This window comes from Hemibagrus wyckioides, linkage group LG06 (genome assembly GCF_019097595.1).
Source record: "Hemibagrus wyckioides isolate EC202008001 linkage group LG06, SWU_Hwy_1.0, whole genome shotgun sequence".
Taxonomy (NCBI): Eukaryota; Metazoa; Chordata; class Actinopteri; order Siluriformes; family Bagridae; genus Hemibagrus; species Hemibagrus wyckioides.
This window is the reverse complement of record NC_080715.1, coordinates 37,028,790-37,055,751: the sequence shown is the minus strand read 5'-3', so window position 1 is coordinate 37,055,751 and position 26,962 is coordinate 37,028,790. Positions and strand designations below refer to the sequence as shown.

The following is a 26,962-nucleotide window of genomic DNA, read 5'->3' as shown; positions in this document are numbered from 1 at the left end:
ATGTGGTTTATTATTAAATTACTTGCTATTCAATTAACAATCTTCTGTAACTTGCTCTCCTAGTTACGAGTGTATACATAAGTATATACGGGATATGTTCAAGTCTGGTCCCCAAAAATGTTAAATCCTATTTTATTATACAGATGTGTGACAAATTAATGGAAACAAACCCACTGCAAGCAATACAAAATTCTTCTCATTGAGCAAATCTTTCTATTTTTTTGGTGGTAGTGATGTCTTTCTGGATGACCCCGACCCCCCTCCACATGGCACGAGGACTCACTGAATACTTTTAATGGCCTTCACCATCATCAGATTGCATCAACGTCTGTTAGATGTCAGAAAGCACACTCTACCACTATCACTGGGATTATATTAGCCAGCAAGTGAACAGTCACTTCTCAGAACAGTGTTGGAAGAAGGAAAAATGGGCAACCCTAGATGACTGGGTCTTGTGCGGTGTTGCCAGTATGTAGTGGTTAGTACCTACCAAAAGTTTTCCAAACAAGGATGATCTTTGAACCAGTAACAGGGTCATGGGCACACGAGTCTCACTGATGTGCTACTAAAGTGAAGCTCGTCTGGCCTGATCCCACAGAAAAAAGCACAAACAATGGACATCTGAGCGTTAGAACTGGAGCATGTTACAATGGAAGAACAAGGCCTGGTCTGATGAGTATGTCTTGTGGAAATGATGGCACCAGGATGCATTACAGGAAGAAGACAAGCTGGTGAGTGTAGTGTGATGCTCTGGGCTGTGTGATGTTCTGCTGGGAAACCCTGAGTCCTGGAATTCATGTGGATGTCCTTTGACACGTATCACTGCTGCAGACCAAGTTCAAGGCAACAGTATGTTCCTTAATTCCAGTGTCCTCTTTCAGCAGGATAATGCTCACTGCCTCACTGCAAACCTTGTTCAGGAATAGTTTGAGGAACATGACAAAGATGCCTCCAAATTCCCCAGATCTCAATCTGATTGATGAGTGTCTCTGGGATGTGCTGGAAAACAAGACCAATCCATGGAGGCCACAACTTGCAGAAGTTTAAGGATCTGCTAGATTCCACCTCTTGCACACCTTCAGAGTGGAGGAGTCCATCATGCCTCAATGGGTCAGGGCTATTTTCGGTGGCATAAGAGGGACTTACACAATATAAGGCAGGTGGTTTTAACGTTATCGAAGATTGGTATATGTGCCAAGGTGAATTGAAGCTGTTTTGGGAGCTCATGTTGGCCTGTTTTTAAGAGACAGATGTCCTTATTAAGTTGTTTTTGTTTTTATTTCATTTAGATCATTGACTTGCCAGTCATCTAGCTCAGACGTGAGCTTCACAGCTTCAGGGTCCCAGGTTCGATGCTGAGCTTTGTTTTATATCTTCTCTAACTTTATATCTTCTCATTATATGGTCTGTGTGGGCTTCCACCATTTTCTTCATATTTCTCAAAACCGTACTGGTCTTGCCTTTTGCTCAGTGTTCCTGGGATAAGCTCCGGATCCACCTCAACCCTGACCGTTACTGAAGATGAATGAAATGTTAGCATGAGTGATCAGGTAAAAACATCCCTACTAGATCATATCATTTTTGTCTTCTGGTTTCAGTCTGGATGCAGATTTAGCTCCATTGTGAGAGCTATGTCAAAACTCTGAGACATAAAGAAGAAACCTGACTCAGAAGTGAACCAGGTAATGCTGGAAAGTGAGATTATAAAGCATTACTCTGTACAGATCTTTACTAATCAAGTCTAAAAGTGTTCTAATGTTCAGTATGAGTAGATTATCAAGTCCTGACATGACTTCAGCAGTCCAGCAGCAGTTCTCAGGTGTAAATCTATAACATCTTGGGTGAAATTATTATTTAAAAAGGATGTGGACATAAAATGTTTTTGGGGAAAATCTTTAATGTGTCAATGTGAAACCAACCACAGCATCACCGAGTGAGATAGAAAAACAAAGCTGCCCTGCTGTACTGCTGCTGATGATGATGTGCCCAGCTTTCAAGCATAATAATGGACAGGATCTCCAGTGCAAACATTTTAAAAGCTTCAACTGAATCAATGGGATCCATAAACCTGCGGCTAAATGTCAAGCACTCTCATTTTTATGCCTGCTGCTGTACATATCCAGGTCTCGTTCATCAATGTTTCCGTTAGAGGTCACAAAGTGCTGTTTGTGCAGCTTGTGTCACTGCACCGTCATGACCGGTTAAGATGAAGTGACACAAATCACCTTCGGAGCATTGGCTAAACAATGGAGCTCTCTTGTCTCTTCTCTCTTTAAAAGGGAAGTTCTTGTAGAAAGGGAACTTAAATTTGATGGCTGATGGAAATATGCTAGCAGAGGCAAAGCTCCTAATATCTTACCAAATGTTTATGGCATCCAGGTCAAATTATTCACTGTTTACAAATGCAGATTTTGGAGAAATGGGCCAGATTTTGTGGATTCGTGGACGGTCAGTGATGGTCATGTCAGATTTTCTCAATATCAGAAGGGATTAAGAGAGCACTTGGGAAATACAGTTACAGGTATAATCAATGTCAACAAAGTAGATTACTTTATTCCTTTATCATTTTCTCAAAAAAGGCTTAAAGAGGTAATGAAAGCACTTTGACAACACATACACTATATTGCCAAAGGTTTTGGGACACCCCTCCAAATCATTGAATTAAGGGGTTGGCCTCTTAGTTCCAGTGAAAGGAACTCATAATGGAGAAACATGACTGGCCTGCACAGAGTCCTGACCTCAACCTGATAGAACACCTTTGGAATGAATTAGAGCGGAGACTGCGAGCCAGGGCTTCTCGTCCAACAACAGTGCCTGACCTGACAAATGCACTTCTAGAGGAATGCTCAAAAATTCCCATAAACCCAAGTTCCTCCACACCAAACTCACTCATCCATGTCTTTATGGACCTTGCTTTGTGCACTGGTGTGCAGTCATGTTGGAACAGGAAGGGGTCATCCCCAAACTGTTCCCACAAAGTTGAGAGCATGAAATTGTCCGAAAAACGTCTTGGTATGCTGAAGCATTAAGAGTTCCTTTCACTGGAACTAAGGGGCCAAACCCCTGAAAAACAATACCTGAATTCACTGATTTGGAGGGGTGTCCCAAAACTTTTGGCAATATAGTGTACTATAGTCCAAAATGTACATAAGAGTTTAAATTGCCTAAACTGTTATTTATCCAAACCGAGACCTTTGAGCCAAGCTCTTAATCCTCACCTGTTCTACTGTATATGTAGATTAGATCCTGTCTCAGTTACAGGCTGCTTTGAATGAATTCATCGGCCTTTTCTGTCCACATTTCAGGACCAGAAGAGAACAAATGTTGGACATTTGAGCAAGACTATGTTTAATGCAAGACACTACAGGTAGAAACCACAATTTTGTATCAAACAATAATTTACGTCACAGTTTTTGTCCACTTGAGACCATTGCATTATCTGAAAGTTAAGTAGTCTCATCATTTAGCAGACACCCTTATCCAGAGTGACTTAGATTTATCTCTGAGCAAATGAAGATTAGGGACATTTGCTCAGGAGCCCATCAGTGGGTAGAGCCAGGATTTGAATTCACAACCTTCCTAATCAGTAATCCAACACCTTAACCACTAAGCTATCACATCCCAGCTCTGTCCACTTGGCCCAATGGCTGCTGGAGTGACAGGAGTGGACCCTGATGTTTCAGCTCTAAGTTATCCTTCCTGGCAGCTTGAACCAATCTGGCTGGTTTCTTCCGTCCTCTTTCATCAAGAAGACGTTTCTACTCAGAAAGTGAGTGTCGCTTTTATTCGGTGTGAACTCTAGAGACTGTTGTGTGTGTGTGTGTGAAAATCCCAGAATATCAGCACCAACAAGCGCAGAGATCAGACTTTTTCTTCGCTCTGATGTTTGATGTGAACAATAACTTGTAACTGCATGATTTATGTATATATTGTGCTGCTGCCACACAGTTTGGCTGATTAGATAACTGCAAAAAAAAAAAAGATCATGTGTTCCTAATAAAGTGGACGGCACATTTAAAAATCATTTTAAAATCGTACGGGTTCAAATATCCAGAACTACTGCATATAAAAGATGGCATGTGATGTATTTATTTAATTTACTTATTTATTGAATTTAAGGAAAAGAAATAAAAAGTTTGGAGTCCAAACTCCAGCCCATACACCTGCTGAGACCTGCGCGTGCGGTTGCGTCACACGCGCTCTCACCGCTCTGATTGGCTAATGATAGTCCGTGACATCACCCCGCCCCCACCCGTGGTCACAGTGTTGCCAGATTGGACGAGGTTCAATCCAATACGCCGCTGTCCTTCTTTAATACTTTGTTTCTTTTTTAATCGTCAAAATTTTGTTAAAAATAGACACAAATATTTGACCACAACTGGTTGTTTATGGACGTTTAAGGAAAGACGTAGTGGTTTGTTTTTTTGACGCAGAACTAGCAGTGGTGTGAATAGTGTAGGGATAGCTTTGCAGTAACTGGCAACCCGTGTATCGAGTTCATTGTGGGAGTCGGATGGAGGCTGGTGGAAAGAGAGAGAGAGAGAGATCATAATAGAGGGATCTGCAGGTCGGGATATCTGTGTGTGCACTTTAACTTTAATGTAAATTGACACACAGGCAATTTATAGGGAATATACGAGGAACGAGGTGAGTACACACCCAGAGATGATCCATTAATGTTTTTGTTTTATTTTGTTTTTGTTTTGTTTTTTTCGGAAAAGTGCGCTTGATGCAAATGGAGGCTGTCAAAAACGCAGGAAACGACTGGCACTGTGTTTCCGTCCTCCCTTTAAACAACCCGGCTTTTGGTCTTTCTTTGTACAATGATCATATTTGCCTAGCTCTGTGATATTCAACCAGACTTAGTATTCTTCTTATTATTATTATTACTATTTATTTTAAATCAAGCATTATTCCTGATGTGATGTTTTCTAAACAAATCCTCCAACACAAACACCTAACCTACATATGTATATGTACATAAGTGGCATGCACGCGCTTTCTAAACACCCTTAGAGACTCCTTGAGACATTCATGGAGACATCCTGTCCTGTTACACTCACAGTCCAACTCAGCAGGTACCTGGTCAGGTGTGTTGATAGTAGAGGAAAAGTACGATGCAGATTGTATGGAGGTGATACTAGGAGGACACGTGGATAAGCAGGTCAGAGGTCAGAGGATGTGTGATCACTGTGTCGTTTGGGGTCAGATACCTTTTTATACTGGATGATATGTGTCTCTTCAAGACTGTGGTGCAGGACGTTTAGAGCAGAATTTTCAAGCGTATTAATTTACTGGCATTTGGTGGACGCCCTTATCCAGTTCGACTTACAGTTTATCTCATTTTATACAACTGAGCAATTCAGGGTTAAGGGCCTTGCTCAGAAGCCCAGCATTGGCAGCTTGGTGGACCTGGGATTCAAACTTCTGATCAACACCTTAACCACTAAGCTACCACATCCTTTTATTCCCCATCACCTTCCATTATTGCACAATGCTGCTCCCAACCCAAAAGTATGGTTTTGGGATTTCCAGACATCATAATCGGTGCGTCCGCATTCATTTTTTTGTTTTGGAAATCACCGTGATATGCTTGAGCATCACATCACCATGTTGTATTCCTGCCCGAGTGATCATGGCTTTGGATTCCCTATGATCCTGATAAGGATTCAGTGATTCCTGGCTCAGTGGGAAAACATGCGAGAACCCCTGATTTAACTCTTTCAACCAGAAACCGAGGATGTTGAGCACTGACCGTCTTTATCATGTCCCACTCCACAGTGGTGGTTAATATTAAGCTTGTATGAAAGTAGACACTCGGCGCTTTAAGAATTTGTAGTGTACAAATATGATGAGGGGGTTAAGATAGCTCAAGTGGTTAAGGCTCTGGGTTGTTGACCGGAAGATCGGGGTTCAAGCCTGAACGCTGCCAAGCTGCCACCATTGGGCTCTGAGCAAGGCCCCTAATCCCACCTGATCCACGGGCGCTGTGTCATGGCCGGCTCTGCACTCTGACCTGAACCCCCAAGGATGGGATATGGGAAGAAAGAATTTCACTGTGCAGTAATGTAGATGTGACATCTGTGATATCAAACCCATTTCTGCTCCCAAGTGCTTGTTTATAACCACTAAAATTCTGTGTAAGGTTATCCAACAGAGGGAAAAACACACTGAAAGCCATCAGACTCCTTTTCTATCAGGCAATAAAATCATCTGACGGTGGAATGGACTTCCAGCGTACTGGTCATAAGGGTTTCTGAATCTTGGGTTTGCTCATTTCCATATTCAGAACCTTAGAAATCAGTGGTATTGTTAGCATCAAACGTGCTCCATTCATTCACCTTATCTTTATTGTAAATATAATCAGGTTCAGTCTTCTAGTTTTCTAACTTTTCAAGAATATCTTCCTCAGGTTTACTTAAAAGCTGGCGCAAGTCGTTTACTATAAAATGTGAGGAAGAAGTGATCATTAACCATTCAGCTCTTAAGTCATGGTGTTCATTCCCAAGCTTAGCCTTTGCACTGGCATTTTTTTTTTTTTTTATTGGTGCACTGACTCTGAACTGCACTTCCTGTGCTAATTTCCTGAACACCGAAGAGGTGTAAAGTATTATCCTGCATTACTAAGCAAACTTAGCTCAGGTGAGGTTTAAAGTTTAAAGTCATAAATCTGCTTTAAAGTTTATTTAATGCTCCTGGCCAAAATGTTGGATCAAGTGAAGCCTGTGCTTTGCCTTCTAGAGAACCGGCTGTGTCGCTTTGACGTGTCTCGACTGCCATGACACACCTAGAGGTGCTTTTCCTTAAGGTTTCTGTGACTCACCTTTTAAAATAGGTTTAATAGCCACTTGTGGTTCTTGAGGAAGACCAAGACTGAGTGTTGAATACTTATTATTGTTTCTTTTGGACAGATATATAAATATGTTCTGATTGTGTAGATGCTCAATGGATGCTTTATTAGCATAGATTAGCAAATTTCTGCGTCTTATTACAACGTCATTTATAGATAATAACTTGTTTACATCATTAGTGTCTTGGTTCTAGAATAACAGCCTTTTGGTGCCAAATATTAGGCTACTTTGACTGGCAGATTTCATGGACGTGTGTGTGTGTGTGTGTGTGGTAGATTTCCTAACTGCCAGAAGACCACAGAGTACTTTTTAACTCCACTTACATTTCCCGTTGAGTTATCCCTCAACAACCGTGCATCGTTTATCGAGTCATAATGACAATAATTCTTGAGCACTACGTCGGAATTCCGTTGAGGAAAAGTGACAATCAGATTTGTCCGTACCTGTCTGGAGCGCAAGGGTGGAGCTCTGACCACATCCAAATGAACCCAGCCCCTGCCGTGTGTTGCCTATAGCAACCCGCTCTACTTCACTGTCTGAATGAAGCGTACTCGGTGACCATGACTTTGTGTTCAGTATCTATTACAACCAAAAAATAAAATCCTCACCCTCATTGGTCAAAACAACAAAAGACATGAGGTTTTCACCTTTGCTATTTTCTACAGGTCTCAGTTTATTACAGTTCCCTAAATCTAAACCATAAAAGACCAAATAGGAAGAAATGAATTGACTGATTCATAAATAAAATACCACCTAGGAAATAGGAAAGTGATCAACCAGTTAAACAAATAATCACACACTTTTTGTCTGTAGCTGTCTGTAGTTGTCTAGAGCAGTCTGTAGCTGTCTACTGGTGTCCGTAATAGTCTGTAGCTGTCTGTAGTTGATTATAATTGTCTGTAACTGTCAGGTGGTGTCTGTAGCTGTCTGTAGTTGTTTTGTAGCTCTCTGTAGTTGTCTGTAGCTGTCTGTAGTTGATTATAATGGTCTGTAACTGTCAGTTGGTGTCTGTAGTTGTCTGTAGCTGTATGTAGTTGTCTATAGATGTCTTTCGCTGTCTGTAGTTGTCTGTAACTTTCTTTAGCTATCTGTAGTTATCTATACTTGCCTGTAGCTGTCTGTAGTTTTCTGTTACTGTCTTTAGCTATCTGTAGTTGTCTATAATTGTCTGTAGATGTCTGTAGTTTTCTGTCATCATCATTATAATAAGAATAATCACTGTGTAGGTTGTGAGGATAGAAATCCTAACATATCATAGCAAGGCTATAAATCTATTCCAGAAAATAAATCAACACCTTATCATGAAGAATTAGCCACGCTTGGGTGTCATTTTATTTATGTTCCACGATCCATAACTTTAGTATGTAATTATAATTTGGTACTGGGGCCATACTGGTTTAGTGGTTTTGAACCTCCTGGTTCCCCTGGTTTTCTTCCCCAGTCCGAAGACATGTGTTGTAGTCAGATTGGCATCTTGAAATTGTCTGTAGTGTGTGAAAGTGAGTGTGTATGTGTGTGATGGGTTGTCCAGTTTGTCTCCTGACCTGTACCTCGAGTCTCTTGGGATAGACTCCAGGACCTTCATGACCCTGTGTAGGATAAGTGATACAGAAGATTAATGGATTGATGGATGGAAGGTCATTTGATAGCTTGCACATCAGTTAGCATTAGCCGGTCTAGAATGATTTCCAGTCTAAACGTCCACATGACCTTAATTAATAACCCACATTGTGCGCTGCATTTCTCTAAACTTTCCGTAACCCAGATCTTTTAGCGGTTTGTGTTTCAGTGTGCACGGATAACTCATGCATGAAGTGAATAATTTAATGTTCTGTGTGTAAAACGCAGTCAGCTTGTGAGCACCGGTATTTTGTTCGAGGGCTGTAGTTATTGGAGTTTGGCCTGGTCTCATTAAGAGGCCTTAGCTAAAGGAGACCTTGACCTATTTTTATTAAGGCACACTTTAGTTTATGCTATTATAGGCCTGAATGGAGGAAACAGTGTCCAGCATTTTCTATGGACAACACTGGAGCCAATATTTTGAGTACAGGATTTAATTCACATGAAGCTTTTAAAATACAATTACAAATCTTATATGTTACCCTGAATAATCTAATTCAAAGCACTTGGAAGAAAGTTTGGTTTTATATATCAGATTTATTTCTGCACACAGTTTCTTGAAGTAAACACCCACACTATGTACTCTGTTTCTAGAACATGGTAGGAACGGTCACCCAGCGCTTTAGTTATTATCTTTCTTTTGGTCATGAGTCACGTTTTCTCAGGTTCTCCCACTGTGTTTTTTCTCTGAATTCCTGCCAACTCGTGCTTCATAAGCAGTGGAGGAGTTCTGGGGAGTCTCAGCTTTATGATGTCATGATGAAATGTTCCCAGGGGAACCTCCTTCCTCTTACTGGACATCCTGAAGTCTATATGTTTATCTTCCAGTGGCGCCAAGGCTGCCCTGCTTATGGTCACTTTAGAGTCACAGCAAGGGGTAATCACTCGAAACCAGATGCTCCGTTTCAGGAAACGAGAGCCTTGTTATCTTCTTAAAAAAGAGAAGAAAATCAGGAGGGTTAATCTTTAAGAGCCATGCTCTTTCATTAAGATATCTGAGGAAAATGAAATACTACAATGACTTTTATCTCCTTTATGTGCTTCAATCATAAGAATATCGGGGAAGGAGCATGTAGAGCAAACCAAGAAGGTCTGTTACTGTATGGATTTATAAGGATATCCCTTCGAATTCCTTTGGGTATACGATACACCAGACACCCATAACATTTGAAACAACTTGCCTAAATTGTGTAGGTCCTCCGTCAAATCATGGACTTCACAAGATCTCTGAAGGTGTGAAGTATCTGGTACCAAGAGGTTTGCACAGGTACTGTAAGTTGTGAGGTGGGGCTACCATGGTTTGTCCGGCATATCCCACAGATGCTTGGACAGACTGAGATCTGAAGAAATTCGAGGTCAAGTCAGCACCTTGAACTCTTTGTCATGTTCCTCAAACCATTTCTGAACCATGTTTTGTAGATGATCGAGCCATCACCATCTTCTGCTCTCTCAGATCCCATTTTTTTCTGCTTCCAACACACCATCTTTGAGAACTGATTATTCAATTGCCACCTAATATCCAAGGGGATATATCCCACCCCTTGACAGGTGCCTTTTCAACCAGATGCTATTCACGTCACCTTTAACGTTCTGGCTGATCGGTTTACATTGCCTGAAATTGTCTCCTGCCTTTTTTCTGATCAGACCTTTTGTCAGAGTTTTGTTTGCTTGTGTTGTTTGCAAGTCCTGGGAACAAAAGTCTGTTTGGCTTTGATGCTCCTCATATTCTTTTTAGCAACTCGTTTGAGCAGTACGCATGCATCCCTTATAAAGGCTATGACCAAATGAGTGTTAAAAATTTATTTAACAGAGATGCACTTCCTTGTAAATTTAACGTACCCTTTATGAAACGGTTCCACAATTCATTAACTTTTTTTATTCATGGTGTCACACTATAGTCAGGGCCTTTTTTATTGGCGTTAGAGTTTGACCGGAATAGACAAGAATACAGCTTGTCAATCTTTAAACTCTGTAAAATGTGTGGACCTGCGGTTAGGTATTGAAGTACCTGGATTGTTCATGTCAGCAAAAATCAAAGGGGCTGAAATGAAAGTCCATGACATTCCCAGAAGAATAAGGCAATCATTTATTCTTACTGTGCTATAAATAATACATTCTTTGTTGCTTCAATGAAAGGTGTAAAAAAAAAAAAAATGCAAAAAAATGTCTAGGGTGTGACTTTTCACTCAGTTCTTCAGGGCAGGTTCTTCCCCGTGCTCAGGAGTGGCTGAAAGTTGTAGTGGTTTTCACCGGTAAGGTGTGTCGACTTGTACAAGAAGTCTGACTCGATGGCTTTTTTAAAATATATTTATATATTTGTTCTGAGTAGCGTCTGGGATGACGGCATTCTTTTAAACTGGGTGCTCGGAACCACAGGCTCCACCAGATTCCTCAGGTTACGCCCCAGGTGATGAGGAAAGGAGCTGTCGAAGGCTAAATCTACTCTGTTGTCACTTAATCACTTTATCACACAGCTGGGAAGAAGTGTACATTAGCCAAATGTTTGCTAAACTGGTTCTGCTGAGTAATGCTATAACATGTAACTGAATGTCACTCATCAGGAATCAGAAATGAATTAGTTAGCTCAAGTTAGCTAGCTGAAATCATGCCCAATCTCATGGTTTGGTAGCCTGTATCGAAAACCTGGCCGAAAAAAATGGCGGCTATTGAAATATAATAGTGTAGCAGGCTAGTTGCTTAGTTTGTTAGGTGTACAAACTAATATTGTGTTTGCTACTTGTTAGCAAGTTGTTAGCTATGATTATGGTGTTTATTTCCCCTCACATTCAACATAAAAGAGTCAAGCTAGAATTTTTTTCCCCCCTTTTATCTCAAACTGTGTTAGTTAGCATAAAGCATAGCTTTATATGCTGCGCTGTTTTTGCTTGGTGCAGTTAGCGTAGAGTTAGCATATACAAAAGCTTTATTTGTTTGTTTGGCTCAATCCTTATACCTGTGTCTTCCGCATTCTGAGGAAAATCATAAACTAATTTATTCAAGAAGTAAAATTAGAAGTGTGTACTGGAGAGGATACGATTTGACAAAAGTTGTGTGCGCTGTTGATGCAGCTTTGAGGCGAAAGCAAGTAAGATTTTTTTTTTTAGCCGCCCAGTTTTTAAGAGAACTACATTTTCAGGCATTTTAAACAAAATGAGGAACAAATGGTCAGGGATAAGATCTTTATATGTGCCGTTTAAGTTTGGTTTTCAGAAAACCTACTGAGTTTGGCCGTTAAAATGAACTGTTTTTTCTTCATTTTGTGAACTCATCTTCATCGTCAGTAACAGGAAGACCCGTTTCTGCAATTTGCTTGTTCTGCGTTTTCATTTCATGTTGCAGAGCACTAAGTTAAACAAGTGCTCTATTTTTCTCTACCATGCTCTGTGAGATCATGTAGCTTCCAGCTCTTCTTGTGTCCTTTGTTACATTTGCCTTTGGTCCTATTGTCAAGATGACATACCGCCACCTTTTGTGTTCAGCCAACACAATCCCTGGTCACGTGACTGTCTCATCCAGTACAAAGTCTGCAGTCATGTGACCATCCCAGCCTACGCAAAGTGTGCGGTCATGTGACCGGCTTACCGCGACAGTGAGTCCACAGTGATCCTCTGCAACAATCCGTGATTGTGTGGCATGGAAGAGGAGTGGGCCCAAAGCGGCATAACTTACTGGGATCCTTCTCACTGTGTCTGTCTTCTTCTTCTTAAGCCTTTTATTATGGACTGTAGACGTCCCCAGGCTAGGAATCCTTACATTCTGCAGCAGTGTGCTAATGTAGATAAAATAAAGCAAATAAATCTTGGCTAATAGTAGTATGTTTACACTGGATGTTGACGAGCAAACAGATCAAAATAATCAGTTTCTAGTCCCTAGTTAGCTGGTCAAGTATCACAGAGCATCTAGCAATTTGGGTTGGTTAGGCGCTAACTTACCAACCACCAAATCTTTTTAAATCATTTAAAGCGATTGGTAATCTTAACCTCAACCTCTGTCTTTACCTTTGCGTGTACTCACTTTCTGGACACTGTCGAGTCCCTGGATGGAAAAAAATCACTGTTTTTAAAAAGCTTCATCGAAGGACGCTAGAGGAGGCTACTATGGTTGGATCGTTTGCAGATTCACCCACATGACCTCTTTCTTTAAACAAATACGGCTCTTGCTCACATTCAGTGGTGAAAAGTAGCAGACTAGCGACAGGTAGAAGTAGGTCTCGTAAGATCCAGGATGGATGAGCCAGCCGACAAGAATATTGGTGTTTGATGGTCGGCTTTCTAAAGACGTCAAATCTAAAGATTACTCTAAAACAAAAAGGGATCACTTTGAGCAGTAATTCATTGTTAACCTTTATGGCTCTATGTTAGCCTACACATGGGACCTGTCGCTCTTAAAATCCCTTATTAAAATTAGCTATATTCAATTCGCATTTGTTATAGTGCCTATATGATGATATGGCCCTGCTGAGTGACTGTGTTAAAGCAACCCTCAACGTCTTACAGGTAGCTGAAAGCTGCACCTCCAAATTTGTTTATCATGTCGTACCGATGTCATTCAGGCTCTCTGAAGCATTTCCATTTGCATTTACTCACCTGAAGGACAAACATTTCTATAAACAGTGCCCTCCATTAATATTGGCACCAGTCAAAAGTTTGGACACATCTTCTAATTCCATGGTCTTTCCTGATGTTTATTTCTTTCTACATTGTAAAACAATGCTGAAGGCGGTTGAAATACACAATAATGTCCTTTGAACAGTTGATATTGAGATATGTCTGCTACTGATGCTCTGTAAAGCCTTCATAACGGCTCTAATCTGAGGTGCTGTTAATTGGTGATTTCTGAGGCTGGTAACTCTAAATGAACTTCTCCTCTGCAGCAGAGGTCAGTTTTGGTCTTGCTTTCCTGGGATGGTCTTCATGTGAGCCAGTTTCATCATGGTGCTTGATGGGTTTTGCAAATGCACTTGACAATACTGTTCTTGCAAGAACTATTTCTTACTTTGTGTCTTAACACACATGGACTTAAGTAATCCATATGTAATGACAACAAAAAACAGTCAGTTGTTATTTTATTTCATAATTTTGAAATCTCCAGTATTTTTCTAGAATGTAGAAAATAAATCCCAAAACAAAAAACTTTGAATTAGAAGTTGTGTCCAAACTTTTGTATATATATATATATATATGTATATATATATATATATATTTATATATACACATATATATATATATATATATATATATATATATATATATATATATATATATATATATATATATATATATACATATACATATATATACACACACACACACACACATAATTAAATATATATAATCAAATATATATGTGTGTTAGATATGTGTGTCCATGAGACCAGAGTATTTTTGGGAATTTTCTGAACAAATGATCAAACGATTAAACAATAAGCAACAATTTTTCACAGCTTTCTTTGCTTATATTTTCCAATATTTATGGAGAGCACCGTATCTTGCAGAAAAGTGAGGGAGAAACAAATCCAAGCACAGAGCTGAGCAGTGGATGGTTAAGGACAATATCTTCCTTATACAGGGACGTCATGCTCACGTGTCCAATTTCTACAGTTTCAGGCGTGGGAAACTTTTGTTATGAACCTAAATATTGTTTTTAGGGTCTAAACAGTTGATCTTAATAATATTCATAGTTACAATATTCCTAAGGGGTGCCAAAACACAAACAAAAAAGAATTTTTTTTTTTAGTAATAATAATTTTTTAATTATTATATATAATTTTTAAAATAAGTTTTTTTTTTTAATCATTGTTTTCGTGTTAAAATCTAAAATGAGGTACATATTTTTTTTGTCAGATAAATATTGTTACAGACATTGTTATAAAATTAACTTTACAATGATTTTATTAATGTTAATCTTTGTTGATCAACATTGCTAATAATTCTGTAATTAAATAATAAATGTTTGTTATTTTTAGCGTTAGATTGTCTGCAGGTACAACTCCTGTGAATTAGCTGTGGCTAAAGTAATGATTATACACTATATTGCAAAAGTTTTGGGGCACCCCTCCAAATCATTGAATTCAGGTGTTGTTTTTCATGGGATGAGCTCGGCCCCTTAGTTCCAGTGAAAGGAACTCTTAATACTTCAGCATACCAAGACATCTTGGACAATTTCATGCTCCCAACATTGTAGGAATAGTTTGGGGAACTTGACTGGCCTAGGGTTAGTCCTGACTTCCCGAGTCCTGACTTCAATCTGATAGAACACCTTTGGAATGAATTTGAATGGAGACTCTGAGCCAGGCCTTCTTGTCCAACATCGGTGCCTGACCTCACAAATGTACTTCTAGGGGAATGGTCAAAAATTCCCATAAACACACTCCTAAACCTTGTAAAAAGCAATTCCCAGAAGAGTTGTCGCTGCAAAGGGTGGGCCAACTCCATATTAAATTCATGTGTATGTAAAGGCAGACGTCCCAAAACTTTTGGCAATATAGTGTGTGTGTATATATGTATATGTATATGTGTATATATATATATACATATCACATCGGCTATATTTGTAGCAGAAACTACTCTCCCAGCTCAGATGTTATGGAAGATGAAATCAACACCTTATTTGTAGCATTAGCCATTAGCATTAACAGTGAGAAAATAGCCTGTGTGTGATCTCAGAGGAGACTGAAGGTTATTTTGGTTAAAGCGTTTACATTCAGCTGTCAACTTGTTACATTGGTGAGGGACATGCAGCAGTATAGCAGCCCTCATGAGTGTGTTTCGGACAACAGACGCTTGTTTGTGTTTTAAACATCCACCCTGCTCAGAGCTGTATTCAGGTCAAGGGTTGTCATTAGGACTGGTCCAAACGAGTCTGAGGTTTTTTTTTTTTTTCCCCCCAAACGTCTCCTTTCCGGGGTAAGACAGCCAAGTCGAGGGATTTCCTCAGTGCTTGGCTGCTCTTGTGTCACATGTTTGTTTTCATGTAGTCTTTCAATGCAGGCTAAGCAAACAGCTAGCAGGCACACCCTGTATGAAAGAGCATTTCCTCTCAGTAACATTTTCCATCTCCTACAGAGAAGAACCTAATACTGGAGCAGCGAAGAACAAGTGATCTAAATGATTATTACATCTGTGTATGCTAAGGATAAATAAATCACTCAGAACAGCAGTACAGATAGCATTTTGTCTTAAAAACGATCACTTTCTATCATTTTCACACCCACAAATACTTTCGTTTTGACATTAACGTGTTAGCGTCTCACGCTTGAAACTTCTTTCTTCCCGCAGTTTTCATTTTACCCTGTTACCTCAAAAGTTTTACCTCAGGAAATTAAAAACCTCAAGTCAACAGGATTCCTTGTTAATATTGAACAAACTGTTACCCAAACGACTGAAAATAGATCACAAGCAAATTATTAATTATTATTATTATTAATCAAAAAAATATTGCTTTAAGTAAACCATTAGTGTGCGCTTAATGTTATAGGAACAACTAGCTATAGCAAAGAAAACTTGTAAAATGTTGGATTTTATAATGTGAGGTGAGGGTAGCACATATTTTAAATGGTTAAATACTTTATTTATTAGCTTTTTTAATGAGTAAAAAAAAGGTTATAAGGGCTAAGTAACATCTCGGTCATGGCATTTTAATGGCAACTGTCAGTCTTTAAATCAATATAATTAAAAATAACAGCAATTTCTACCATTTGAAGCTCTGAGTATGAATTTAAGAAGGTCAGTCCTTATTATTAGTGTTTATTTGTGAAGTATTAGCCAGGACATTTCCCTTTGTTTATTTTATTTTTTTCATTTTATCGAATCTTATTCCATTCAATGCTGCGTCTCTAATTCCTCCCCTAAGACTCTAATTGTTTGCTAAATAGCTAAGGGAATACATCTGTGCGCTAATGGGTTGTTTTTAAAGCTGTGTTTAAGACAATTACTGATCTGTAATTAAGCCTTATGTTTCTTCTCCACTCCTTTTCCATCATGCTAAAAACATCTCAGAGCAAATCATTAGATGTTGCACTGGAATCTTTTCAGAGAAATGTACAATGTATTACGCCTTCAAATGGATAATACAATTATATTATTGAGAATAAACACATAATGTGCTCTTTTTCTCTATTTACTTTAAGAATGCTTGAGAGTCCTGCAGGAGCCAACGGTCATGTGAGCGGGACGTTTTTACTTGAAACATTTATTACATGAGATATTTACAATGTCAATCCATCAGGACTTTTTGGTCAAGAGAGTACTGGTTTTAGGCTACTGGAGTGATGTTGCTCAGGTTGGCGAAGTTGTCCAGGTTGTACAAGAAACCTGGAATGCTAGCTGAATCACCCGTTGATAAACGTTATTACTATGGCAACTAGTAGTAGGAGCGCCCACTACTGATCTCATGGTACAGCGACTGATGCTTGTGTCAGCGTAAATGTAGTGCTGCCATTTCTGCAGCTTTGTAAGTGATTCTGATTTAGGCCACACCCACTTCAGAGCTATAAGCACATACAGATACATATATATTTTTTAATGTATGTCCTGCTCATCTGATAGCCCTCTGCTTCTCCTGACCCGTATCATTACAGATTGGATAGTTTAAAGTTTTAGTGTGTTAGGTGTAAGATAGCAACTTCCATGATGCTCAACATCAAACTGAATGACTCAAGGTCTTGTTCTAGGCTATGTGACAGAGTTTGTGAGTTGTGGTCAGTTTATTCTGAATTTCTGAATGTGGTCAGAATTCTGGTCAGTTTTTTTAACAGATGACAAGAGGAGAAACAATGCGTTTGAGGACACAACTGTCAGACTGGCAAAATGTCACAGAAAGGCAGATAGCGTGTCTGAGCTTTTACTCTTTTGTATAGTCTGAGTGGGTGGATGGGGTTGGTTTGCTTTGCTTTCTTTGTGTGTGTGTGTGTGTGTGTGTCTGTCTTCTTTTTTTTAAAAAATAGTCTTTCATTTCTGCCGTTTGACCAGTACCATGTAAATGTCCCTCCGAGTTAAAGAACCGCAGCAAAAGAAAGAACATGAGGATGAACAATAGCCTTATGCTAGCCTTATTAGCCATATGCCAATGTTCATTTGCCCCCAAAACCCACCCGAGCGAATAGATCAGCTCCCCAAATTCATGTTCTCGTCATACAGTAGCTTTCACTTTCTTTCATTAAACTCCATTAACCTTGTTAAAACTTTTCTCCTGTCTCTGCACACAACCTCTCTGTGAATTCTGACTAGCCAGATAAAGCTAACTAAAAACACTATGCTAGACAGTGTTTTTTCTTCGGTCAGCAGTTTATTTACACTTCAGACTTGAACTAAAATAGATTTGAAATTATGTGACAGACTTTTAGACTTTTTTTTAAGGAAACGTGTCCATGTTTTTGTGTATAAAGGCATCCAATTTGAAGAGCTAGCGACCTAGCTAGTTAGGTGGCGCTCTGAGGATTTTTTTCCGCTAAATGAAAGAATGTCAGTGTGTTATGTTAGATTATAAAATGCTTGTATGGCTGTGAATTTGTATATTTTATTTTTTATTTCCAGCATGAGTGTTTCTTCTTTCTTTTTTGAAGCTATCGCTAGCTAGGTGCTGAGGTAATGTAGAGTATGTGTGAGCATATGGATTTTTCTTTAGCTTAGCATTGTGAAGGCAAGATATAGATTCTGTAGCAGTTACTAGCATGTGTTAAGTTGTTATTCCTCACGACCTGCTTTCCTCACGATCCTTATACGCTTGAGTGCAAATGTTTTGGCACCCCAAGACTTTTGTGTATTACAAAGTGCTCACTTTACATGGCAGTGTATTTGTTTAAAATGTTTTTAAATGGTCTAAAATTGTATTTCATTCAAAATGTTAAATGCCTGGAGCAAATACAAAGACGATTTAAAAAGAGAAATGAAAGAATGATGTCTGCTATGAGCCTGCAGTCAGGTGAACATATGAAAGGAGAACCTTTAGAGGAAGTTTTTTCTTATCTTTGTACAATGACCGAAAGGCCGTAATTACATAATTACAGTCATGATAATCTATCCGGGTCAATTTGATAAGCAACTAGTGTTGGAGGGATGATGGATTGGTGCTAGTTCATGTCCAGATTTTTGCTGATGTCATATATGTTGGGAAAAGATTTCCTGCTTCTTGTAATTTGCTAGAGTACTGTGATTTTCCTGTTTATTTATTTATTTTGGTGGAAGTAGGACAGGTTGATGAAAAATTTAGATAAAATATATTAAAAATATTTAATTCAAGGAAGAATATGACGTACGCCAAAACTAACAAGCAGCTGGACTGACCACAGAATCACCACATCGCACTTGGGAAATGGGAAAATGAGGAATAACTTCCACTGATTTGAATGGGAATAATCATACCCACACACACACACACACACACAAAACAACAAAAGTTCCATTTGCATAGATCTTTACGTTTATGATAATCTGTTACTTAACTTTAAACACTTGTCATTCCTACATTGGCTGGGAGATGCACCTCATTTAAATCCCAACACAAAAGCAGCTTGTCATCGACTGGAGAGCGTAGGAACAGATTTGTGTATGTAAATAGTTTACTCGGTCGCAATCCTGTTGTCGAGCACACAAATTGTCTAGACTTTATTAACCTCGACTGAGAGAAGTGGAATTTTTCCCAGTCTCTGGCTGAGTGGCACATATGCCGTTATGATATTTATATTTCATGATGCACAATGTGTGTCTAGCTTTTATTTATTTATTTTTTGTTATAATAAGGAAAGGATATTCATATAAAGTACAGTATATTATCCCTCACACTGTGTAAATTTAACACAATATTGTATAATGTGCATTATATCAAACCAGGGATAGATGAATGTATCTCTGTTCCAAAGATTAAACTTAAAGGAAAGCCCTTGAAGCTAAGAACATATCAGTGTGTAACCTGAGCCAGGGTGTGTGTGTGTGTTAAAACCGTTTTTGAAGAAGACTCATCTGGTTTTCTGTTGCTCCAGGGGGAGAATGTGCTGATTGTCACACATGGTGAGTGATTTGAGCAAGCCTGAGTCGAATAATTAATAGTTTCGGCACTGAGAGTCTGATTCAGTCTGGAATCTGGGACCTGGCCAGGGCTGAGGCCTGTTGTGTCTTTGTGGTACGGAGAGCAGGAAGGGACAAATTCAAGAGTGAAGTGAAAGAGGCCCACTTTTCAGCTTGTAGCCCTAACTAAACATGATTACATGTTCTAGCACAGCGTTGTTGGATTCTCTGAATGTCAGGAGGTGTTCTGGTCTGGAGAGTTTGTAGAGCAGATGCACCACAAGAAGCTTCCAAAACCTCGTCAGAGTTTCTAGTGGTGTCTTAGGGCATGTCACGCTGGGAGGAAATGTTTTACAAAAACACCAAAGCATTAAGAGTTCTTAACTTACTTATCTATCTGTCTGTCTGTCTGCTTGCCTGCCTGCCTTTCAGTTTATATATATCTCTCTGTCTGTCTGTCTGTCTGTCTATCTATATATCTGTCTGCCTGCCTGCCTGTCTTTCCGTTTATCTATCTGTCTGTCAATCCATGTCTGTCTGTCGGTCTGTCTTTCAGTTTGTCTGTCTATCTATCTATCTATCTATCTATCTATCTATCTATCTATCTATCTATCTATCTATCTATCTATCTATCTATCCGTCCATCCATCTGTTTGTCTTTCTTTGTTTTTATTATAAGCATAGAGGTTAATGAGTTATAACGATATTCATCAGCTCCATATTGATTAAATTAAATCCGTTAAACCGGATATCCTCATTCAGCTAAATATACATTTATATACATCACTCATTAGCACAGTGATAAGTGTGATAAGCCTTCAGCTACAACATCGTCTTTAAATAAGTGAAATGATGTAAATGACAACGTTCAACATATGACTTCTACAGTGACTGAACTTACACTGGATTGAGGTTTTTAATTAAGCCAAAGCTAATTTAGTTTTTTTTTTTTTAATTTAATATTTATTTATTTATTTATTTATTTATTTATTTATTTATTTGTGATTTATTTTTTTTTTTTTTTACTTATTTATATGGCCTCCTGAGTTCATTTGACACAGTAAACCGCAAAATTGGCAGCTGTTTAATTGTTTTTTCAGTTCAGTGTCACTAAATTTACACAAATGTCTTACAAAAGAAAGAAAAAATCTTCTTATTATTATTACATATAAAAAATAAACAGAAATAGAGATTTGCTTATTCTTTCCGTTTGGAGATCACGACCGTGTTTTACACAAGGGTAATTTAACGATACGCTTTTGTCTTAATTGGAAAAAAATTTTAATGGAAAAAAAAAAACAAGTTTAAGTCGGAAATTATATGCAACATTTTTAAAATCGTATTTGTTCTCATGTTAGTTAAATAGTTGTAAATCATTCTGTTTATCAAGCTGTAAAATAATTAAATAATTAGGTGCATATGTAATTATCAGCAAAGTTAAATTGATAAAATTGTGCCTCATGATGAAACCAGAGGTTACAGTGATGAGGAAAAACTCCCTGAGACGATATGGGGAAGAAACCTTAAGACTCGAAAGGGAACCTCATCCTCATCTGGGTGATTACTCTTCTTTAACTATCTGCTATATGAAGTGTGTTTCGTGTCAGATGATGAATCTGTTTTTATCTGTGTGCAGTGCGGTGAGATGGAGGATGGGAAGCCGGTGTGGGCGCCTCACCCTACTGATGGGTTCCAGTTGGGTACCATTGTGGACATTGGTGCTAACAGTCTGACCATCGAACCCCTCAAGGAAAAGGGCAGGGTAAGCTTTCAACTTGAAGAACCTGCCTGTGTGAGATCATGTGCATCAATGAGCCTTGGCCGCCCATGACCCTGTTACCGGTTCACCACTGGTCCTTTCTTGGACCACTTTTGATAGCTACTGACCACTGCAGATCGGGAACACCCCACAAGAGCTGCAGTTTTGGAGGTGCTCTGATCCATTCGTATAGCCATCACAATTTGTGTTACCATGGAAACAACAAAGTTGAGTCATGTTAAAATTGAACATGGAAAATCTTTGACCAATCAGATTTAAGGCTTGACAGGAATAACAACTATAATAATATTAATAATAATAACTAATCGATATGTGTCATGCTTTTAAGGTCAGAGTTAGAGCTAAGATGCAGTAGTGCCTCTTCACAGAGCTGGCATCAGCGATGGCATGCAGCTGCTTGTTGGTAGAATGAGTGATTTGTGCATGTGGGTGAGAAAGAAACATTACATCTGCCCCGTGTGACGTTAGACGGATGTGCCTGGAGTGGCTGGCTCTGATCGTTGGCACAATGTGAGGAGTGTTTACAAGCGCAGAGAGGGTGCCAGTATAGAGAGAGAGAATCAATGAGGGAGGAAACAGGGAACATGGTGAAGAAGGGTGAAGAAGAGAAAGGAAGAAAGAAAATACAGGACATCATGTTAGCCCTCTTCGGGATCCTGGGGGTCGCATCTCACCAGCCCGTTTATCCAAGTCACGAATTTGCCCTTAATGTCTTCAGTAAGATTTAAGCAACAGATAATTATGGGAACTCGTGCTCCACCGTTACTGAGAAACTGACACTGTTTATTGCTTGCGGAAAGATTCATGAGACGTCCACAAAAGCAGTCTGGTTCTAGCGCCTCTGCTTATTAAAGCTGTGTTCATATATTGCTGCAGTTTTATCACTGGAAGCCACCAGTTGCTGTACAACAAAGTCGCTGGGTTCTACTACTGGTTGCCATAGTAATACTGATAAAAATAAACAGACAGATAGATAGATAGACAGAGAGAAAAAGACACATAGATTGACAGAAAGATAGAGACAGAGACATACAGACAGACAGGCACACAGACACATGTATAGACAGACAGACAGACACATAGATCGACAGAAAGATAGACAGACAGACAGGCACACAGACACATGTATAGACGGACAGACAGACACATAGATCGACAGAAAGATAGACAGACAGACAGGCACACAGACACATGTATAGACGGACAGACAGACTCATAGATCGACAGAAAGATAGACAGAGACAGACAGACAGACACACATGGATAGACAGACAGACAGAGACACATATTTAGGCATAGAGCCAGTTAGACAAAGACAGATGGATAGACAGACAGACATATAGATCAACAGAAATATAGAAAGACAGTTAGACAGACAGATAGACAAAGACAGATAGATAGACAGAAAGATATAGAGAGACAGACAGACACATAGATTAACAGAAATATAGACTGACTGAAAAATAGAGACAGACAAACAGACAGATAGACCCGACAGAGACACATAGTTAGGCATAGAGCCAGTTAGACAAAGACAGATAGATAGACAGAAAGATAGAGACAGACAGACACGCGGACACATGGATAGACAGACAGACTGAGACAGTTAGACATACAGACATATAGACAGGTAGATGGACATATAAACAGCCAGAGACAGATACAGACAGACACATAGATAGACAGATAGCCAGACAGACAGACACATAGATAGATAGATAGATAGATAGATAGATAGATAGATAGATAGATAGATAGATAGATAGATAGATAGATAGATAGATAGATAGATAGACATAGACATAGACACAGAGACAGATAAACAGACAGACAGGCACATAGATAGACAAACAAAGAGAAAGACAGACACATTGACACAGATAGATAGACAGACAGACTTGATATTAAAATACAGATCTACAAACAACGCACTGAATATTAAATGAAGATGTCTAACATTCAATACGAGTAATAATAAACACATTTTTTAATAAAGTGTTAAAAATTGACTGTGAATAAATATATACATCACATGTAGAACTTGAGCAGTGCAGTAGTGTGTTCAGTAAGCTGTTAGAAAAAATAAATCTGACCAATCAGAATTGAGGACAAACTGTACTGTGGAATAAATTCACTTGCTGTTAGAATTGAACACCGGGAGTGTTAACACCGCTCCGTTTCCTGTGTTTCAGACGTTTCTCGCTACTGTCAACCAAGTGTTTCCAGCCGAGGACGATGTCAGCAAACATGTCGAGGACAACTGTAAGTGTGTAGATTAAAATAATTCACTTTGCCATCAAGAGACTGAAGTTTAACTCGGTGTCACTTTATAGAAATGCATAGAAAATCAGTTCTAAGTCTATCTGAGGAAAAAATAAAAAACTGCGATTGCTTTGTTTAGTGTTGCAATTAATCACTCGTGATGTGATGCGCAACCTTGACGCGTTTTGTCATTTTGACACTCGTGCAGTTTAACAATTGCATCTTAACGAGTCCCATTAGGAAGCGACAGCAGCCTGGTAATTATCTACTCTTAATTACCCCAGGTGTGAACGAGGGTGTGAATTCCCGTGTGTGTTCCTCACTCATGCTCAAGGTTTCAGATCCAACTCGACCCTGATCAGAATAAATTCAAGGAACAAATTCATTTCCCTTCTGTACCTTTAGGTTTGATTTGAGCCACTAGAAATAAATGTACAGTGGCCGAGACACAATAACAAATCACAATAACAAATAAAAAAACACAATAACAAATCCAGAAAAAAACAAATAAAAAACAATAACAAATCCAAAAAAAAAAAACCACAATAACAACCCCCCCAAAAAACAAATAAAAAAACACAATAACAAATCCCCCCCAAAAGAAACAAATATAAAAACACAATAACAAATCCAGAAAAAAACAAATAAAAAAACAATAACAAATCCAAAAAAAAAAACCACAATAACAACCCCCCCAAAAAACAAATAAAAAAACACAATAACAAATCCCCCCCAAAAGAAACAAATATAAAAACACAATAACAAATCCAAAAACACAAAATCAAATTCAAAAACAAAATATCAAATAAAAAAAACACAATAACAAATAAAAAACAAAACGAAAAAAACCCCACAATAACAAATCAAAAAAACAAAAACAAATCCCAAAACACAATAACAATTCAGACTAATTGGAAAAGGTATAGATTGGTACAGTAGGTCAGGTTTTTGTTCTGCACATCTCGGCCACCGTATGATTCAGTTGTAATGAGATGTAATGACCTCCAGGTGGCAGTGTAGTCTCTATTCAATGTTCCTTTTGTAATCAGTCCAACAATCTAACTATTAGACTTTATTTAAATATGTTAAGCTTTAAGGATCGTTCAGGATCCCCTATTTAAGAATTTTCTTTGTTCAGCTAGATGGACTTGTCTGACCTTTTGGATTTTTTATTTGCTAAACCATCACTAACCTGCATTTGTATTTCCTTCTCATTCATCTCATTTAACAAAAGGACCACAAATACAGATTTCTATACTGTATTCTGACAGATAGCAAAAAAAATTAGCATGAATAATATTCTTTTATTATTATCCAGAGGTTATCTGATTTTTGTCTGTTTACACGTACGTCTGATCATCTTTTCCTGTTTATGTTTTATAACGCAGGCTCGTTGATGTACTTGAACGAGGCTACGCTTCTGAACAACGTGCGTGTGCGCTACAGTAAAGACAAAATTTACGTAAGTACTCAGCAAATCACACTGTTTTCGTTCACAACACAACAAAATGAGTCACATCGTCAATTAACACAAGGGAACCAGTTCCACTACGCTATTAGATGAGGCTCATGATGATCTCAGAAACTTCACTGACCTAATAGTTCCTCATTAACCGTTGGTTGCTTTTGTAGAAAGGACTTTATTTATATTTAGATTATTTACTGTCCAGTGTCACCCAAATGAGGATGAGGTTCCCTTCTGAGCCTGGTTCCTCTAAAGGTTTCTTCGTCACATCATCTCAGGGAGTTTTTCTTCACCACTGTCGCCTCAGGCTTCTCATTAGGGATAAAATAGGAATAAATTCTTCCAGTTTTTGAGGCTTAAACCCTCTGTATTTGCTCTGGTGAAGTCTTCTCTTGGTTGTTGACTTTGACACAGATTATAACACACCTTCTTCCTGATGGATCTGGACAACTGTTATGAAGTGTTTTTTTCTTCACCAGAGAAACAATTCATCTGTCATTAAACTACACTTTGGTCTTCCGAGTCTTTTAGTGTTCCTGAACTCACGAATGCGTTCTTTCTTTTTCAAGAATAGTCAATTTGGCCACACCTCATTTTTTTCTGATGGGTTTGTTTTGATTTTTCATCCAATCACCGGCAGGGAAAGCTATTTGGATGGAGTCCAAATCCAACACAAACACCACATTCAAAATCAACTCTTGGTTATTTTTTTAATCTGCTTACTTAGTAAAATAATGAGGGGAATAACACACCTGGCAACCTATGCTTGGCAGCCAATCATCTAGATACTTTCGGTTGGTTAAAAAGGTGGGACCAAATATAAAAAATGCTGTAAATTCTTACATCGTTAACCTGATTTTAAATAAATGAATAAATAAAATAAAATAAAGCTGGGAATCTACACTTTGAAACCATATTTTATTTTAACTCCCATTATGAAATTGTGAGAGATGTCTAGACTTTGCTCACAAAAAATCTTGTTTTGTTACTTTTTTACAGTCACTGATTAAATGAATGAATGAATGAGTGAATGAATGAATGAATGAATGAATAAATAATCATAGAATTCATCATTATTCATGCGCCATCTACTGGCTAAAACGGGTCATTGCAATACACTTGCACTTTAACACCTCATCAGATTGTTATTCTGATTGATACAGAAAACTTTACCAGACTGAGAGAGAGAGGAAACTGATTTGTATGATGTACAACAAAAAACAAAAATGTCCATGCAACGGCAGAATGATGAGATTTATAAAATATTACCTGTAAGATATACAGATATATTTGTAAGATACACAGTGTGCAGTTTACAACCTGTCTTTGTATTACTGTCTCTATTGCTGCTGGATATCTGGAATTTCCTTCGGGATCAATGAAGTATCTATCTATCTATCTATCTATCTATCTATCTATCTATCTATCTATCTATCTATCTATCTATCTATCTATCTATCTTATCTACATGGTAATATTAACACGCAAATAAAAAATGCCTATGCTTTAGGAGATTATACGAGTCTCTCTATAGGGGAGTGTAAGTAAAAAGTGTTGTTTGAACGATTTGCCGTAAAACTTGTGAAGAAACCCTTGTGAAGGGAAAACCCTTTTCCCTTTATGACGTATCTAATGCACAGTATTCACACACGTGTGCAAAAGTTTGCGCACCCCCAGCCAAATGCTTTTTTAATTTTTTTAAAATATATGAAGTGAAAGGCTGACTATTTTTTTTCTTGCTTTATTTACTGTGTAACTCGTACTGCCTGTTTCTCTCTTTATCGTAGACGTATGTAGCCAACATCCTAATAGCGGTGAATCCCTACTATGACATCCCCAAGCTCTATTCACCCGAAACCATCAAGCAGTACCAGGGCCGATCTCTGGGGACGCTCCCGCCTCACGTCTATGCCATCGGTGAGTGAGGGACGAGAGCACAAAACCTAGACTGTATATATTTTCCCGGATGAAAAGTCATCTG

General features: G+C 38.5%; 1 protein-coding gene across 10 annotated transcripts in view; it reads left to right on the top strand.

Moving 5' to 3' along the window:
* The first annotated feature begins 3,620 nt into the window (after positions 1 to 3,620).
* Positions 3,621 to 26,962, top strand: part of myo6a (myosin VIa) — a 108,403-nt gene continuing 85,061 nt past the window's right edge. For 9 of the 10 annotated variants that reach the window (XM_058391778.1, XM_058391784.1, XM_058391783.1 and 6 more), the window contains exons 1-5: positions 3,621 to 3,769; positions 21,111 to 21,236; positions 23,447 to 23,516; positions 24,905 to 24,978; positions 26,769 to 26,898. In XM_058391778.1, the coding sequence (XP_058247761.1) occupies positions 3,644 to 3,769; positions 21,111 to 21,236; positions 23,447 to 23,516; positions 24,905 to 24,978; positions 26,769 to 26,898 (526 nt within the window). In that variant the 5' untranslated portion in view covers positions 3,621 to 3,643. Of the gene's footprint in view, positions 3,770 to 4,483; positions 4,648 to 21,110; positions 21,237 to 23,446; positions 23,517 to 24,904; positions 24,979 to 26,768; positions 26,899 to 26,962 lie in introns of those variants that run through there. The other variant, XM_058391785.1, reaches the window with a different exon arrangement.